This window comes from Lepeophtheirus salmonis, chromosome 4, assembly GCF_016086655.4.
Source record: "Lepeophtheirus salmonis chromosome 4, UVic_Lsal_1.4, whole genome shotgun sequence".
Classification (NCBI taxonomy): domain Eukaryota; kingdom Metazoa; phylum Arthropoda; class Copepoda; order Siphonostomatoida; family Caligidae; genus Lepeophtheirus; species Lepeophtheirus salmonis.
In genome coordinates this window covers 42,970,449-42,990,126 of record NC_052134.2, presented here as the reverse complement: position 1 = coordinate 42,990,126, position 19,678 = coordinate 42,970,449, and the positions used below count along the sequence as shown (strand labels likewise).

The 19,678-nt window shown below is 29.2% G+C and overlaps 1 protein-coding gene across 2 annotated transcripts in view; it reads left to right on the top strand.

Moving 5' to 3' along the window:
- Positions 1-2,157: 2,157 nt before the first annotated feature.
- LOC121116018 (putative receptor-type tyrosine-protein phosphatase mosPTP-1) overlaps positions 2,158-19,678 on the top strand; it is a 97,372-nt gene continuing 79,851 nt past the window's right edge. For both annotated transcript variants that reach the window (XR_011779857.1, XM_071887947.1), the window contains exons 1-2: positions 2,158-2,364; positions 17,076-17,423. Coding sequence is in view for 1 of the 2 variants with exons in the window: in XM_071887947.1 (XP_071744048.1) it covers positions 2,283-2,364; positions 17,076-17,423 (430 nt within the window). In the remaining variant the exon portion in view is untranslated. The remainder of the gene's footprint in view (positions 2,365-17,075; positions 17,424-19,678) is intronic.

The following is a 19,678-nucleotide window of genomic DNA, read 5'->3' as shown; positions in this document are numbered from 1 at the left end:
ATTGGGAGAATAATTGTTCTTACTAATACGTCATTTAATCAACTAAGAAAAAAGAGTTATTATATACAAACACGCTACGCATGTAGCAACACGAGAATTAACATAAAAAGGAACAGATAAATATAAGGACAACTACATTTAAAAAACTCTAAGTATATATACACAGATTAGTATTTATATTATAATAATACTAAAACCACCACTTCAATGCAGATCATTCAAATTAATAGTTCCTTCTGGTTATAATAATTTAACAAATTTAACTTTAGACAGTCCTTTTGTTAGCATATCAGACATCACATCTTCACTCCGACAGTAGACGAGTGTAATCTTGTTTGCCTCTCCTAGTTCTCTGGTGAAATGATATCTTATATCAACATGTTTGGCTCTACAATGATATTAGGGTTCTTAGTCAAGTTTATTAGCAACTGATTGTCTTCAAAAATCACTGTAGCGCTATCACAAGGTCTTTCAATATTGCACAATAGATTTTGAATTCAAATGCATTCTTGTGATACAGTAGAAAGAGCCATATATTCGGATTCTACAATTGATAACGCAGCCTACTTTAGTTTTGACTTTTCTACGATATAGATCCTTCATTGAATAGAAAAATATAGGCACTTGTTGACTTCCTATCGTCATGATCTCCAGCCTAATTAGAATCCGAAAATTCTACGAGCTCTCCTTTATTACTTTTGCTATTACAAAGACCAAGATTCCTTGTGTTATTCAAATAACGAAGAGTTTGCTTCAAGGAAACCAAATGTTAGGATCTAAGAGTATGCCAATAATAGGCAAGAGCGGGAAAAAAACCCACATATATACACCGATCAGTTTTGACATTATAATAAATATCTAGAAAAATAATCTTAATTTAGATTAAACATACAATTAAGAAGCTCCACGAGGCCGGTAGTGTGGCCAAGATCCGGTCATCACATGACTGCAAGAAAACGGAAGAACATCGAGATACTTCGACTAAAGATTTATCGGAATCATAAAAGATGGGTATCTAAAATGGATGATGTCAACGTCGTCATCGCATAGCATTGTCCGTAAGGATTTGAAGATGATGGCCTACGAGTTACAGTACGATAAAAATATCAATGCCAGTACCAGAGCGAAAATAGTGAAACGTTGTCTAGAACTATTATTTCAAGTTCGTACTTTTTGAAGACGCAAATTGTTTTTGCGATGAAAAATAGTGGATTTGAACAAAATTCAATAAACAAAACGATTACTTTTTCCAACCAATGTTTTGTACTTTTCACGATAATACGAACCTGTTATTACCAACATCCGATCTATATGGTCTTGATCTTCATAGTTGTATTAGTCGTAACAAACTCCCCTTTTTATATTAAATAGGTGTCTTTTGAAAAAAATCAAAAACTTGAGGTGCTTTTTAAATTTTAGTCGAAAAAATCTAAAAAATATGATTTCTGATATTAAATTTTTTGGAAAAAATGTATAAATATTCATAGCTATTCGCAGAAAAAAAAATGATTTTTTTTTTTTTTTCAAATATTAAATTTTCTAGTCAAAAGCAAAAATTCATGTGAACGCCCCTAGTTGGACAAAGAATATAATTGCAAATCTACAGCGGAGTAATTCCTGTTTCTGCCATTTAAAGTATAGATGCGAAATCCTGTTTATTCCCCCAATCTTCTAGCGGCTTTATTTAAATTTAATTCGCACGTCATGCGAGCTAGCTATTCATATATACATTATTCATATTGTGAGGGTTAAAATGCTGATTTTATTATTTCTTTTATGAGCGTCCAAGTAGGACATATTTTCTACAACTCTAATTATATATATGGGTAATTATTTGATCCTATAAATGATCAGAAAAAATACATCATCATTTTAAAAAATATTTATGTTTTGTTTGTTTTTACAAATCAAAATATTTGCAAATTTCTTTTTGTATTTTTACATTCCATAATTCTGTTTTATTTTACAACTCCAAGAATTTTTTTTTTTTCAGAAATGTTGACATACGCGTGGCATAGGAGAGGTAGTAGAAGTAGTAGTAGAATAAGCGTGCTTCCTTACACCCCCCTCCGTCCCTCCCCTCCCTCACAACAAAAACGGGCTTTCCCCCTTATTTTTTTTTTTTTTGGATGGATTTTCAACATTTTTTGATGATCCAATTCAGTTATATTTGGTGATCCTTGCAGGTGGGATCCTTTTGTGTCTCTCTCCGTAAATTATATAAATACATTTATCGAAACTATTTATAATATATATATATTGTGCATCATGGTCAAAGCAGAATGAGTGGCTCTTCCCTTGGTTTTTTGTATTATTTGACTCATCTGCTCTTCCTCTGTCATGTGGCTCATGGAATGTTATATGGTAAGGGACCATTGACCAATTTATTTATGAACTTGTATAAAAACCATTTGAGACTATAAATATAATCTTAATTACATAACATCATTTAATATACAAGAGTTTTGAAATCCTCAATTTTAGCAGTTTTACATTTTTTTTACTTAAATATATAAAGAATGGATTCAACATAAAAAAATACGAATTAATAATTATTTAATAAAAATTTTGCACACTCATTGAAAAAGTGGCAGAACAGCCTATATAAAAAAAAAGTTTTAACCTAATATTTTGAGGAATTTTATTGACAAATTATTTCTTTTAACATTGTAACATTCGTACTAAATGTCAGTCTGTTACTTTAGATTTAAAAAATCCCAATTTCTAACGAAAAATTCAATAATCTTTGATATTGTCCGATTTAAAAAAAAATCATTTTTTGTTCCTAGAAATAAACAAGTATTCTATGATTAATTTTTAAAAAAAAATCATAAAATTATGATCAACCATTAATGTCGCGATAATTATTGGATTCAATGAATTGGACATATTTCCTTTGTGCCTATGGTTCTAGTCCACTAATTTATTTTGTAGCATTTTTTTTTTGCCTAGAAACCGATAAATAATAATTATTTTCCGAAACATATCTCAAGTTTTAAGTCAAATATTTAAAATTCAATAACAAATATCATTTTAGATAAAAGGATATATACTTATGTATTCAAGAATATGCACGGTCATTTGAAACATAACCCCAAAACAACTTTTGTAATTTTTAAAATAAGTGGAAATGGCAGATTCTACAATACTGTTATTGATGTTATTTTTAATTTTGTAGGGTATTTATTTTACTAGTTTTTTTTTTTTTTTCAAACACTCCAAAACCACCATACCTATGAGTAAAAAAAAATCAACATTTTACTGATGATACCTTCTTCTATTTTTTACAACCTGACTGTCAAAACTTTTTTTTTTAAGTACACATAGATATATTGCTTGTAATATCCTCATAAAAATATTACATATTTTTTTAAAAACATAATAATGTAAAAAGTGTTCTCTGATTTTTTTTTTTTTTTTGTCAGTATGAACTTTAATTAACATAACCAATTGGATTTTTTTTTTCCTTCTGAGAAATAAAAAGTTTTTACATATTCATGTTTGGAACGAATATATGTATAATTTTTTTATTGTGTAAGATCCCAAAGTTATCAAAAGCTCTAAGTTCTATTAATACTAAGTTAGAACAAATTGTTACACTTCACTTTTATGAATATATCCTTTTTAATTAGTCAAAGATTATATTCATTGACATTACATAATTTTTGTCTTTCTATTCAAAGAGGTCTAATATTTTTTTATTAGAAATGAAACAAAAGTCTTTGTCCTCAGATTAACCTAAAAGTAATTTTGTATCCTTAATAGAGTTACTCGAAGTTGTGTAGGATATAGTTATAATTACTTTTGGATTGGAGTATTAATTTTATTCGAACAATGCTCAAATTTGATATAGTCGATATTATTCTACAAAATTACTCACACTCGTTCAAAATATTTCTTAAAAAAGTGACTTTACTTCAACTCAAATAGTAAAAACTCAAAAGATTCGATTCAGGATCATTACTCAAATTTAAATTATACAAATACTACTTAAAGAGGCATTGAAAAATTACAGACAGACTCTGCTCGTTTTTTTAAAGATGAGTTAAAAATGAGAAATTACATTGTAATAGATATAGTAAAAGGAAATAATTATTTTCTAATAGATAGCTTTATTAATGTGTATCTCAGGATGTATAAATGCGATCCGTATACGCCAGATGGCGTTAGAATGATAAAATTTTGTCTACTAAAATCTTTTAGGACGGCTTTGTGAGTGTCATCAAAGATGGACACCAACAAACAGAAAATACCCCCTATTTTACAGTTTGTCTTCGAATAAGACAAATAAGTATGTTAGGCAGCTGAAAATGTAAATAATAGTTGATGGGTCCTCATATGTAATAGGCAATCACGTGCAATTTTGTTTTCGTCGATTCCGTGTAGGTAATTTTGATGTGAAAGATCCACTCCGTTCTGAAAGGCCGATTGTCATAAATTTGGATAAAATAATGTAAATTATCCAGTCCCACCTTTATGTAAACACTGATTGAATTGCCTTGGAGATAAACATATATGGAAAAAAAATACATAAAAAATTTCTCAAGAACTCGAAGTTGATCAAAAAAAAAAAAAACTTGACCAGACGCAAAACTCACACTTATATATTTTGACTCAAAAGCAACAGTAAGTATGTACATATATAAATGTGTATCCGCACATTTTCATAACCTTTGGGACAACATTTTAAAGGACTTATGGTATCGTATCTCCAAGTTCAACCAAAAATAATAAAAAATGGAGAATGTATTATGAAAATAGTTTCTTAATTATAGGGGAAAATGCCTGGAATTTTTTTTTAATGTTCCTTTAAATGATCAGATGGGGTTGCACTGATTAAGTATAAGTAACCCCAATAGAATTAAAATTACTTCAACTGACCTAGGAATCTTTTTTTAAGAATAATATATGTACTTTCCCAAAGTGCGTTATCCATTTTCAATGTTGTTCCACGAACGTTTTACTATGTTGTCTTTATCACAAAATTAACAATAGTTATGATAACATCTCTTATTTTTAAATGAGAAGGAATTTTTAGGTCCTTAAAAATGTCCATAGAGTTGTTATGGAAGGGTTCGTTCAAGAAAATAGAAAGCACTACTATAGTATGACTCAACTATCGAAAAAATATCTTGGAATTGTTATATGCAATATATCAATGTTTTCATTATGAGTCTTTGTTTCTCCATGGTTCTTGTCACTACCAACAACAAACCTGCAGCAAAGGTTATTTATTAATTCTGGGAATGAGAAGCAGTCATGCATTTAATTTTGTGTGTTTGGAATGTTATTTTTTATGGGCATTGTTTTAATAACCTTAGAAAATCCTTAATAGTCTACTCACTGATTGAGTTACTCATATAACCAACCCAGGATGGGACCAATCAATAAATACATGGAAAACTAACTCTTTTATTTCATTCCTTTTTTGACCAATTACTGGCATTTTTCTTCTTCTTTTTTTCTATTAGTAGAGTACTTATAAAGTGAAAGAAATCATTAAATTAAAATCATCGCGTATTAATTAATGTCTTTAGGAACTAAAATAACATTAATTTTTACACGGTTGTTTTGATTCAATTCGCACTTTCATTTCATAGCTAATCTACACTAATAAATCGGCCGTAGTTTAATTTCTTGTACAACATTATAGTTATACTGGAATGCAAATGGAGGACAGGGAAAAGGAGATAGTGGTTTATCCTAAAAACCCTGCATAGGAAACCCTCGAGCACACATTATCCAGGGTCTAATCGATAGTACTTAGATATTATTAGTTTAGATTATAATTTAAGAGGGAAAATTTTGAATTGTGCTACTCGGTAATTTTGGTTCTGAGATTTTATTTATTTAGCTGGATCATTTCTACGGAAAATATGGATATGCTTCCACATATTGCTCCAAAAAAATCACATCTTTTCATTTTAATATCCTAAAAGCACGCTTCTTACTTGTAAGTTGATGTTCAGGGATATCATCCCTTTGAAGGAAGTTTTTGTATCACTTCTTAGCTCTAATCTCCATTAATGGAAGCAAAATTCATTGCGGGGATACACATTAACATATAAGTAAAGAAGGGATGTGTGTAAAGAATAAACTAAGTATAGCGATTAGAAAAGAAAAAACGGTTGATGCGTGTGCTCTTTCTTTGTTCATTATTTAATAACTCGTGGTGTGTTAACGTCTTCCTCTAAAAGAAGAATCCTCGCTTATCTTTGGAGTTAATTCTTTTAAAAATGCGTAATAAAGTAAAAATATATGTGTTTTTATAAAATTATTATATTTTCCTTGAATAAAAATATTCTTTTAAATGTAGAAGGTTATCGTGTTTTTAGCGGTAATTCATTTTTTCCCCTTAAAATAATATAACAAGGAGGGAATATTAACAAGATTTTTAATTCAGGTGTACCATATGTTTTGTTCTTGCATTCTCCTTCCGCCCTTTTTTTTCCTCGCAAAAATGTCAACTCTAGACTAATTAAGGAAGAGAATCAAAAAGAGAGTATGTTCTATTTTACTTGCAAAAGAAAAAATAAAATATTTAAACTTTAAAAAAAAATCCAACTGAACTAGAACTACAAGAAGCAAATACTCATTTGTAATTGAAACCCCCCCACTTATTTTCACTTCAAATAAATTATTTTGGTTTTAAAAATAAATGAAAAAATGGATTTGTTAATCCTTTAAAAACAAAACCTTAAAAAAATTAGTTTTTTTTAACATATATATTATTGAACTTTCTCAAAATAAGATTATTTTTCATGAAGTATAAATTCAAATTTAAAATTTTACAAAATGTAGGGTAATTTGTAAAAGAATCTCTAATATTTTTTGTTACAAAAAAGTGGACTTCAACTTAAAAATTAAAAAAAAAACTCAAAATTTTAGATCCTTAAAAAAAAAAAAATAATCCGTTATCTATGCGTCAAGTTTAACTACAAATAAGGTATGGAACTGAAAATATATTTTTTTGTTGTTCCTCAGTTAATATTTTGTTTCTACCATAAATCAAAACTTTAACTTTCGTTTTTTCTCACATATTATCGACTTTTATACAATATTGATAGTTCTAAAAACTTTAGCAACATTCTCTACATTTAGAAAGGCTTGGATTCCAATACATATCCCTACATATTTCGTTGGTAGGGAATTTATTTGTGTCTAGTTCATATATTATAATATCTTTAAAGCTTTTAAATATCCATTATATATATTGAAAGTTAAATAAATGTATTTTGGCAAATGTTTAATGAAAAGAGTAAAAAAGGTTACTTTTTTCTTTTATTATTATGATATTTTGCTATATGTTAATAAATATTAAATTAACTTTTAATGAAGTTTATGGCATTAATTTATTAACGAAGTCAATACTAATGGTATAAGGGATCAGTTTTTTATTACTTTTTGTCTGTAAAGAATATAATAAGGTTAAATGATATCTGGGAAAACCAAATAGCACCTATTTAGTATATATAAAACTGTATTAAGTTACTATATGTCTCAATATTATTTCTATATTTAGTTTTATAATGAACATAGATAAGCTAAAACTTTTTTATATAATAAATTCATACACATTTTTAAGTACATATTAGACATGGGCTGATTTCAAAGTATTTTCGATCAGATCCAATATTTTACAAATGATTACATTTACCTGTATACGTAAAAGGGGCTGTCGTCTTCCCAAAAAATTAAGGATTTTTTGCTTTTTACTATAATTTTTTGGGGTCAGGATCAAAAAATTTATACTTAAATAGGGACAAATTAAAAATTTGATTTTTTTTAAACAAAAAACTAATTCTTTGTAAATAGCTATGAATTTTTGGAAAAAAATCACTAAAAATTTAATATTTTGAAATATCATTTTTGAAGTAAAAAATATATTTTTTTCTGAATAACTTGGTTTTTGAAACTTTTATCGAAAAACTTTTATATTTGAAATATCATTTTTGATTTTTTTGTAAGTAACTGTGGATTTTTGAATTTTTTTTTCAAAAATTTTTCATGATTTTAAGCTTTTCAAAAAATTAAATTCAAAAGATTAGCCCCTCTCCCCCTCTTGCAATTTATTTTGGTTTGCCATAATTGTTATTGTTTTGTTTCGCTTGCAAACAGATTCATTTCTAAGGATAGAATATTCTGAAAAAATCAAAACTAAATATTTGCAAGATACATTTTAGTTAAAGGACCTTTAATTGTCTCTCTGACTGGTTATTTTGTAGCTGTAATAATTGAAGGATATGTGGATCAATCATCTTACTTTAACCCTTGCTGGCTAATGATTTACTTGATCGAAAAAGCTCCCACGTGGGAGACAAGTCTATTGGACTATAAATATTTCATTTATAACTTACGAATACATCAATTTGATCCCGATCTAGTTATGTTATAAAAATGATCGTAAAATAAATTGAATTTAATAGAAAATAATGTTGACAAGCCCATATATGAAATGAGTCTTATCTTTGATTCTTTGCTGAATGTTTTGAGCAAAGAGGCCAACTTTGTGAATGTCGCACTCTTTTTACAAAGTGCATAAGTCATAACAGTGTGTCCAATCATTTTACTTTGTCTATTAAGCATTCCCTTGCTACAAGAACAACAATTTATTTGCAGTTCGCCAAAGTTAATAGAAATACAAGGTTAGACCATTATGTAATCGGGCTCGCTAGAATTTTCAATTTAATGTATCGTACTGCCTACTGGCTGAGAAAAACAGATTTTGAGAAAACACTCAACCACTCATACACTATGACGTCTATTTTTTAAAAAAAAGTGTGGTGGAAGTCAAACATCAGTCGTACATGCGTTATGGTAAAACCTAGTATTTCTATTAGTTTTGAAGGTCCCTACTTTTTTCTGATTGCATCATATAAAATATCCCAGCAAATATCAAAATTTCCAAAATAATTCTGCGATACCGATACAATGAAGACAATGTATATTTTGCCGATATACTGGTCTTCGATTTCGATACTTTATATCAGCCCACGTCTAGTATATTAATATATATAGAAAAGGGACGCCCACAGGAATATATATTTATATTTTTTGGGTTGGAGGGGGATGCTTGGTTTTTGGAATTATTTGAAAATAAAATCCAAAAACTAAAAATATATTTTAAAAATTTCAAAAATCCACGGCTATACACAAAAAATAACAAAAATCTACAGTTGTTCACAAAAATTTTATTTTTTACAAAAAAATTTCAAAATGTTCACAAGAAATTAAATTTTTTTGGAAGAAAAATTCAAAAATCCTTTTTTATTCTCAAAAAACTTAATTTTTGTAAAAAAAATAACCAAAGATCTATAGATATATTAAAAAAATTAAATTTTTGGAAAAAAAATTTAAAAACTCCTAGCTATTGATAGAAAATTAATGATTTCGGAAAAATAATTTGAAAAACTAAATTAAATATTAAATTTTCTAGAAAAAATCAAAAATTCCTTCATTTGGGGGAGGCTACAGCCCTTTACCCCACCCTCTGCAGACGCTCCTGATTCAATGTTTCTTATAGACTCTCACCATCAATGATGTAGGAATAGGGCCCACTGTTGAATTTACTATTATCTTGGAAATTGATCATGTGGATGTATGTATATACCATTAGAGATGCCTCCCTTGTGATGTTTCATCCTATCCTATTCCATGTTAACTAATAAGGTTCTACTTACTAATCCCTTACTGTTTAAACAGCAGATGTTTATCTATAAAACTTTAACTAGCCTAATGTCCATATAATTATGTAGGAGGGAGTAATCATATTACAACAATGACATTAATGATAAGTATGTTATTATACATGAATTTCTGAAGAATACTTTACAGATGGAACGTGCACTCCATGTTTCCCTCCGTTTTTTTGACCAACTAAGGGCTATTTTTTAGTGGGCAATAGTTATGAAATGACAAAAATAAATACTTGAAATTATGAATGTCATAAGGAATTAAAAAAAATTTTTGGGTTGATCAATTTATTTTAGGTTAACAGAACATTAATTAATCAATGAACAAAGATTCTTGAAATTCCTTCAGACAACCGGTTTAATTCAATTTTATCTTTTCTTTCATAACTATAGAGTGTTTTCACTGACGTCACAATGAACAGACAATGCAATCAGGCTTTAAGGAATGTACTAAACTACCCAAGTGATGCTGTCTATTCATTGTGACGTCGCCTAAAAACACTATATGATAACAATAGCCTTTAGTTGGTCTAACATTAGAGAGGGGGGAAAATAGTGCACTTTACATATGTGATCTGTCAAAAAAAAAAAAAAATCAAGGAAGAACTATTTATCAAAAAGCATGGAGTGTGGATTAAATTTGTATCTTTCAAATCTATGAATAAATTATTTTTTATTAACGCATTAGAGGCGTCGTAAATTTCCGTTAAATTAGCAAAGTTAATCGTCACAATTTAATTTTATGTGGCCCAAATTTACTCTCAGAAATCAAATAAAGGTTTTTAACCAATATTTCAAATTATTGGGTATTTTAATTCTTTCAAAAATTTGAATATAAAGCCTATAATAAGCTCAAATATATCAGTTAAATATTAGCCTGTATGTATAAATGAAGCCGGGACGTGGCAAAGAACATTGGTACTTAGGTGTCCTTAAGTATTATCATTTAGTACTTATACTGAAGTATTCATGAAACTTTATTACTCATACTTGGCTCAAAACGTATTATAATGAATACTTAAGAACTTTTAATAAAATAACAAAAAATAAAAAAAAAGATTGCATATATTTTGTTTAAAAATGTTTTAAAGCAATGAACATTTTCATGAAATTTTAATATGTTAATTAATGTTGATATAGGAATCTTTTACTTATTATCTAGTTGCGTCGGTTAGGAAAATCTCTACTGCTACTGATTTGTTGAAAGATAAAAAGCAGGTTCAATCTGACAATATAAATAGATAGAATTAACTATCCGCTTAAGATGATTAGATCTGCCTTATATATTCTGGACAATAAATTATCTTCTTCTCAAGGATTTTCTAAGCTAAGCTCCAGCATTTTACTCCCTATAAAATGCTGACTAACTCATGAAACAATTAGTAAATTTATGCTTCATAGTTTTTCACTTCTACTTTAGTACCTCAAAAAAAAAAGGAAAAAAAAAGCTTAATACTTGTACTTGAAACTAAAATTTCAATAAAGTACTTATAAACGATTTATGTACATGTAAAAGTACTTAAATTGTTCCCTTACCTATATGAAGTAAAAAAATAAATTCGGGGTTTCTACTTTTTGTTCAATATTGTTTTTATGTTGAGGAGCCATATATATAGACTAATTTTTGACTGAATTATGTGATTCTAGCCACATGGAATATTCCAGAATGCAACTTAACTTGTACTTCTTTATTTCCACTCTTGTGAAAAAGTGAGTAAAAATGAGGTTGACTCTTTTTTTTTTTTCTTTTTCAAACAAACACTTCTTTCCCTCATATGGGAATTAAAATAGCTAAGTGATTATTCTAGGTGCTAGAATTTTGTGACTTAACTATAGTATTCTTGAGACATGGAATAATCAGACAGGAAGCTTGGTTTATTTTTCTTTATTTCCCCTCTTGAAGGAATGTTGTAAAAATGAGGTTGACAATTTTTTTACTTTTTTCAATCAGTCATTCTTTTTTATATTCCCCTCATATGGGAATAACAATTATGCAAGATTATCCTAGGTGTCTAGAAATTTCATAAAAATATCACTTTGTACTGTTTATTATCATTATAAAGTTATAGCAGCTGCCTTTATTGATCTTTTCCCTAATATATGAAGGTATCATTGTAGCACATGGACCAAATACGTCTAATGAAAGTACTATACACAATGATTGATGCAATATGCACATCTACCTTCCTCATATTTTCCAACTCTCATTTATTTAGATTTTATTGCATATTTATTCAAACATATGTTTGTATTAAATAAAATATGTTCATATACAGTCCTATATAATATTTTAAATGACTTTGTAAAGGATTACATGCATTAAAAAGATTAATTTTATAATAAAAATTTAGATATTTGATGTTATAATGAAGATGCACGCATATGTTAAGAAAGATTATATAAGAAAGAACCACGACAACTGGTTCTATAGGAACTATGGTTTAGGAGGATTAAGAATAAATTTTAAATATATATTTCCATAACGTTCTTTAAGACATAGGTAATTATTGTAATTTTGACACTCAATTTATAGGAATTTATCCTTTATAAAATTGCAATTTATAATGATCAGCTTATAATTTTTTAGCAAGAAATCATTTATTCATGAATGAAATAAGTCATTTTTGCTCTTAATGAACTGAAAACACAAGGTGGTATTCATTAAACAAAACAAAAAACTATAAAAATAAAAGACTTGTACTTATATTTCATCTTAGGAGGAGTACAACTAAAAACAGAGTCATAATTAGGATAATTATGGTCATAATCTGTGAAGACTATTTAAACTTTTTGGGACATATTTTTGACTTTTACCTAAAACTATATTAATTTACTGTATTCCTACAGCCTAAGAATCCTTATTAGACGTATCTCTCTTAAATCCAAGGATAATTGAGCATCCAGCTTGTTTTAATGAACACACACTCCTTGATTGATTTTTTCATCATTCAAATCCTATTCTTTTGTGTGTGTCTGTGTGTGTTTCTAAGATTAACATCAAAACCATCTATTCCAATTAATAAGTGACCCCCTTCCCTATATACACTCCCCCCTCGATATTCATAATATGTATATATGATTATATATAAATCCCCTCAACGAATCAAAACACATATTTTATCTTCAAACATGGAGTCTATCTAATTAGAAAACAGGAAATATAATCAATAATTAATTTGTTTCACCCCGTGGTGAGATGGAGAGTGGGGCTAATATCGACCTACTTTGTGTAGGACTGTGATTTCATAGACAAAAACCATACATATTATGTCGTATAATAAAGAGATTTAATTCCATACTATGAATTTCCCATAATTATACAAGCGTGAAATTAAAGCTCTCAATTGGTCAATTTTTGTAGCATTTACTACACACTGCAGTATCTTTCAAATGCCTGATTTTGATATATGTTCCTACATATACTTTTTATTTGTGTTTCCACATAATGTTTATAACACAATTTTTCTCGTATCTTTTAAGAGGATTGTTACTATAGTTGTAAAAAATATGAACTAGAATGAGTTCAATACTTTTTGTAGAACTGCAAACTGAACTATGTTTATTTCCCAAAATTGTTATCATTATAAGGGTTTTTTCATGTACAAGAATAGCCACTAGAACGCCCTCTTTGCAAACAAAACCTGGCAGGATCTCAAAGTTAAAACACTAAGAGGAAGTCGAATTTCTGTTTAAATATCACATTCCTTGATGACACCATTTTCTTGTTATATCAACTTTCCTTTGAGCTTTGATTTGTTACATTTTATAATGTTTTCATTCATAATTATCTTTTAAAATCCTACTTAGTTTTGCCACAATACTAACGCCGTGCACCTCCAGAGAAGTCTTGGCAAACGTCAGACAGTTGCTATTCTATAATTGTAGAAGAAATACCTGATGATTTGTTGGGGACTTATTAGTGAAGTCTTTGTAGGTCTCGGAGTAACATCGATATCGGAGTAATTCATGCATATACCTTAACTAGATAAAGATTGGGATTTTCTGTTTTTTCCATATGTTTTTCTTCGCTAACGAAGTTTAACGTAGTTCATGTTTTTTCATCTGTTTGTTTGTTTGTCTGTTGGTCCACAGGATTAAGACACAAGTTACAGATCGATTTTGATCATACTTGTTCACAGTAAGAGGTCATTAAATTTTGAGAGGTCAAGGCAGCAAAAAATGCGTAATTGAGCATTACTTTGGAATATATTAAGGTTCATAGTTCCAAATTGTTTTTTTTTATGTAGATTCAACAAAGTTGCTTCATTTAGAAAAAATACTAATTAGGCAAAATAACTAGGTTTGAAATCCAGCGAGTGCTCATTATAGTTGTATTCAACTTGGCTAATCAAGCCAACTCTAGGTAATTGAGCCAAAAGGAAAATGTGTTCCAACAATGAACATTTTTTATATTGTTAAGTCAACTGCATATTTTATGCCACGTGTCGTTTTACAGAAAAACAAACCATCTTTGTAGTTCGTTTGCAGGTTGTACATACATAAAAGTCATTCTTTCAAAACAAGAGACCTCCCAAGGCTGGGTCAAGTGTTGGAATGTTCGAATTACCATTCAGTACATATTTAATAATAGAACACATAATAAAAATCAATCTTCTCTTCATTTTTGTGTGAGTGAAAACAATCATTTCCACTTCATATGACAAAAAAATAAAAATATTGTTACTGTAGCTGAATACATTTTATACGCACATACATAAGGAGATGGTTTTTTTCTTCCTTTTAGAGGAGGCTATGTCCATTGTATTAAAAGGAATTCTAGGGAAGCTAAATGCTTTGTTGTTATTGTCACTACGCTGCTGTTAAAGGAGATTTTTCGTTTAGATTTGAGGGTTGATTAGAAATGAGCTCCAGACTTTAATTACAATGTACATATGTAATATTTGTAGATCCATAGATATAAGAAAGATAAAGAGATTTGACGAATGTTTGTTCCTATGAAATAACTCTACTTATGATAGGGGCTATCTGAGGGTTGGCAAGTCTAACGTGCGTCGCAGACCTCTTATCTATGTCTGTAAACATATCTACCTCATTTGATGGTATCTATTTATATAGTTGTACTAGCTGATGAACAGGCCAGCATCGCTACTTAATGTTGGATGAATAATTTTAAATGTGAAAAAAAAATACTTTTTTTTCAATAAATATTATCTATTCTACAGCCTCAAGTGTCGGAATATTCTTTTGTTCACTTCTATACCCGTGGCGGTTCTGTAAAACGCCTGGAACTTGGAGACAATCATATTAGTTACCTATGCTTAGTAATGAAAATAATATGAAATTTGGGCATTCAAAAAAGAAACCAAAAATCAAGATGGTAACCCCTGACAATATGAATGATGTTTATAAGACAAACAGCTTAGTTTTCATGATATTTAACTAGATTAGAAACTAGCAACTGTGACCAGGGAGGAGGGGGGGACAAGAAAATAAACAAAAAGAATGGCAAGAATTACTCGGGTGTCGATCCTCAATTGTACTCTGAGCACAACAAGGACTTACAATTATAACTGTGCAACAAATCCTTCAGTTTACTCTCCGTCTTTTATGGGTACAGAAGAAGTTTCAATAAGGTTTTGAATATAATTTAATGTATTAAAAAATGAAGTTGACTACTCAGCAGTTAAATAATAATGACTACAGTTGAAGAAAATATAATTTATTCTCCAGATTACTTATTAAAAAAAAAAAAAAAAAAAAAAAAAACGGGCCAGCTAAAAAATACACCAGATTTCCATCACTACCTATGCTGCATTAGACTATATACTAACATCTATTTGTTGATGGAATCCTATAGTTTGCTTTCTTATGTTTAAATGATTGTCCAAAAATGTAAATGATAAAAGTAATTAGTTAATAATAGCTGTATACTTGATGTTTTAACTTAGACACCACAAAATTCAGCCTTTATTCTACGTCTATAAGGCTTCAAATTTTGTCTAATTTGTTTTTCACAGAATATCCAATATTTTAGGATTAATATAACAAATACTGAATTTATGGAGGCTTTAATAACGTTCTTACGGTTTGGATGCGGGGAAAAAAAGTAATGTAAAGTATTTTGAAGGGAGTCAAAAAAGAGCTCAATTCATCCAGTAGTTTTGGGAGTCTATTCGTCCCAGATGGACAAATTAAACTTCACAAATATACGTGTATGTAGAATAAGAAGTAGATTAGTCGATTAGAGGATGCCTTAACAGGAAAAATTGGGCCAGTACATAAAGTATTTGCAAGATAGGGCATTATTACATTGATAAAGCCATACTAATAAGCTGGATGGACATAATTTCAGTTTATTTCTAAAATAGCTCTTGTGAGATATTACTTTTTTTTATTAAGTTTGCCATTTTTTAAATTACGTAACTAACTTTATTTACTCCAAGAAATATATAAAAATACCTACTTTGATTAACTGTGACAGGAATTGCCTAACCCCCCTGCAGATCTTTTGTAGAACCCCTGGTGGAAATCCCTGATTTTGACACGTAATTTGTTTGACATATGAAAAGTTATTTATGATACTAACATAAAGAGTTTTAAGTAAGTTGAAAGTAAATGAACAAGTTTATATAATATCTGATTTATACAGAGAGTATCTAAGTAATTGCAGCAATTTTATCATAAAGCCTTAATGAAACAATCTTTTCATACTGGACTTATGATGACGTTCCACTATCCTCATGCCTTTGTTCATTAGGTCAAAGTCTTGTATATGAGATTCAAAAAGGTTGGAAAAGCTGAAAAGTTACAATAAAAAGTATAGTTAGTCAATACAATTTATTATCACTTTTCCCATTTGTTGTGTGTCCCCTCATTTATCAAATAAATTGTTTAATCAATCTAAACAAATCTTGAACACACAATAACCATTGGTTGACAAAAAATATGTTACATACACATACATAAAAGTGATGAATAATGATAATTTTTTGTGTACTTATGGAAACGAGGGTTCCTTGTTGAGTAACATAGACTGTCATAGATGAATGTTTTGTTTTCATCAGATAAGAAACATGAAATTACTTTTTATCTAGAATGGAGAGAAAATAAATATTATATACCACAACGTTCTACTACTTATAACGTATCTACTAAAAATAGCAAAAATTAGCTGTTGTTCGTATTCAACCTCATATATTAGTGTGGATATGTCATAAATCCATGTCAACAGTATTAATATATATATATGTATATATAAACCAAAATACAGTTTGAAACGCAGAGATAGAAAGGTAATTTAACTGATTGCTTCGTCTCTTATGGCTTATTTTATTAGTCTGGTTATCTATCTGGGTCAGGGGAAAATGTACATATTAACTATTTATTGACCCTTAATCTAAAGTAATGAATCCTTTTCTACAGGTGACGTCATGATAGATGAAGTTATGGCAGAGTCGGGAACCAACATTTCCGTCGGCTGCCCTGGAATGTCACTCAACACATTTATCATTGAATTGGAGTGGCAATGTATGGGCCAATGCGGAATGTCCTCTCCTCCATCGGATCCAGGGAAGGAAAGGAGTATCCTAAAGTATTCTAAATCAGGATCCTCTGAGCAAATTATGGAGAGTGCTTCAAGCCGTGTTCAATTAGATACGGATATGTTCGGGCTTCAATTTAATCCAGTAAATGCCCGGGATGCGGGGAAGTATGTGTGTCTCATCAATAATCGACCACTTCCGGATGCTCTGATTCAACTCAATATCCTTGGTAAGTTGTTTTATTTTATTTTTTACTAAGAAATATTATAAAAATATGTACTTTTCATTCTTGTTAGTGGATGTTTATAGCTTTATGTCGTATATAGATATCCCTAATGTGTAGAGACACAACTGCTTTTTATGACAAACATAAAGCCCTTCCGTGAATCATTTCCTGATTATATACATTCGCAGAATTTAGAGTAGCGTTTTTAATTTTCAATATAATCATTCTTCACTGGTTCTTCAGTGGATATGAGCAATAACCTCTATAAAAATAAAACCAATAAAAAGAATAAGGACGAGAGGAAGAGGGAGGAGGGGTTTGTAGAAGAGAACCCTTATTCAACAAACTCGTATATGCATACGTCATTCAAAAACTGAGTGATTGAGTCAAAAGGAAATTTTATGGGATACGTATTTTGCAAAATGATGAAAATATATATTTCATTTTGTATTTATTCATTTGTACTAGTATGGTTCAGTATACCCGTACTATAGAGGTACCGGATTATTAGGACTGGTATTTAAAGGCCTCATTATTAGTCTGCTTATGACGTACCAAGCCACACCCACATCCGAAACCAGAAAATCCAAATTACCTCTTCATAATTTAATTACATTCTAAAAATATAAATAAAAAATTTATTTTAAAATTAGACCTCCATAGATACACCAATTCTTCCGTTCTCTTGTTACTCCTCAATTTTAGAAAAATTCTAAAAACGTATGAACTATTCAAAACAATAATAAAAAGAAAAAAAAAAAACTCACAAAAAACACTCACATAAATTTTTAAAAAAATATAATAATAAAGTCTTCACAGCGATTATTTTTTTAAAGGACAATGATGTTTTCGAAAAATAAAAAAAAATTTATTTAATTTTTCCAATGACGTTCTGATTCAGAGAGGATAAGCACACCATGCGAGAGGCATAGTCCTATCAGTGCCCATAGACTGTCGGTATTTTGAAACTAAAAGCCAACTTATTTTGCTGTGATTAAAATGCCCCCAAAATGTTTTACTCTGATCAGTACTCTCAAAGTGAGCTTTTTTTTTGTAATATATGTCTTAGATTTTAGGAGTCTATATTAAAGTGCCTTGGTTATTGGAAGCAAATTCCTTCTCACATGTAATCCAAAAAAGATAAAAGCCGATAGGTAGCTCAACTTTGGCTTTTATTTTTATTAGTCAAAAAAGTATCGAAATACAAACCCTAATTTTTTTACCAGAGCCCGGACAAAAATATTAGTAGTAGTATGAGAACTCTAATGTGCACTCATTTGTGTGTACATTGTCGAATTATTTTCCTGGAGTCAGCTTCAAATATGGAGATTTTAGAGCTTTCCTTAAGCGTATGAAAAAAATTTATGTAAATGAAGAAATATTTTTTGCAATTGTTAAATACATCCATATTGCAATAATATGTACATAATTGCATATTTATAAAAGTTATTAATTGTTTTTCGTATTTTTAAGTACATGAGGAGGGCGTCATATAAAAAGGGCAAACTCATAAAAGGAAATGGTATTAAATGAGGAGGAAATGGACTGTAAAATCAAAAATATCTGATCAAAACATAGAAGATGTGTAACTTTTGTCTAAATTATAACAAATATTAAAAACTGCATGTTTCAATGTTCAAAAGGGTATTTTACTTTGAATCTTTTGATATACCAATTATCGCTTTGAATTGGGGATGATTCGGTTTTAATATTTTGATATTCCATTCTAAACACGTCTAAATTGGACAAAAGAGCTGACCCATGAAAGGTACCAAGAATCGTCTTAATATTCAATCTGTACCACCTATCTTGAAGTTATACATTCAATGTTTATTATGGTAGTTAATACCAAGGATCTCAAGTTTATAAATTTGTTCAGTGTAAGATTTTAAACCTTAATATGTAATGCAATTTAAATAGTTCCCATACAAGGAGCCATAACTCGTTAAAAAAACATTGAGTTATTTACAAAAGTTGAGATCCTGTTTCAAAGACTGATGTTCACAAATATTATTTCAATATAAGTAGTGTAAACAAAGTAGCTTCAATCATGTTTTTCTTTAAGACTTGGAGCCTTTCACATACCTTTTTTAGAGTCTCCAGGAAAAGGATATGTTCTATTTTTGGCGACCTTCTATTGGTCCTCACAATAAAACGGATTCGGGGAAAGAAGAGTCAAAAATATATTTGTTTGTTACTTCCTTGTTACTAAAGCTTTAAAACAAAGTAGTGAAACAAAGACCATGTGGCCAATATTT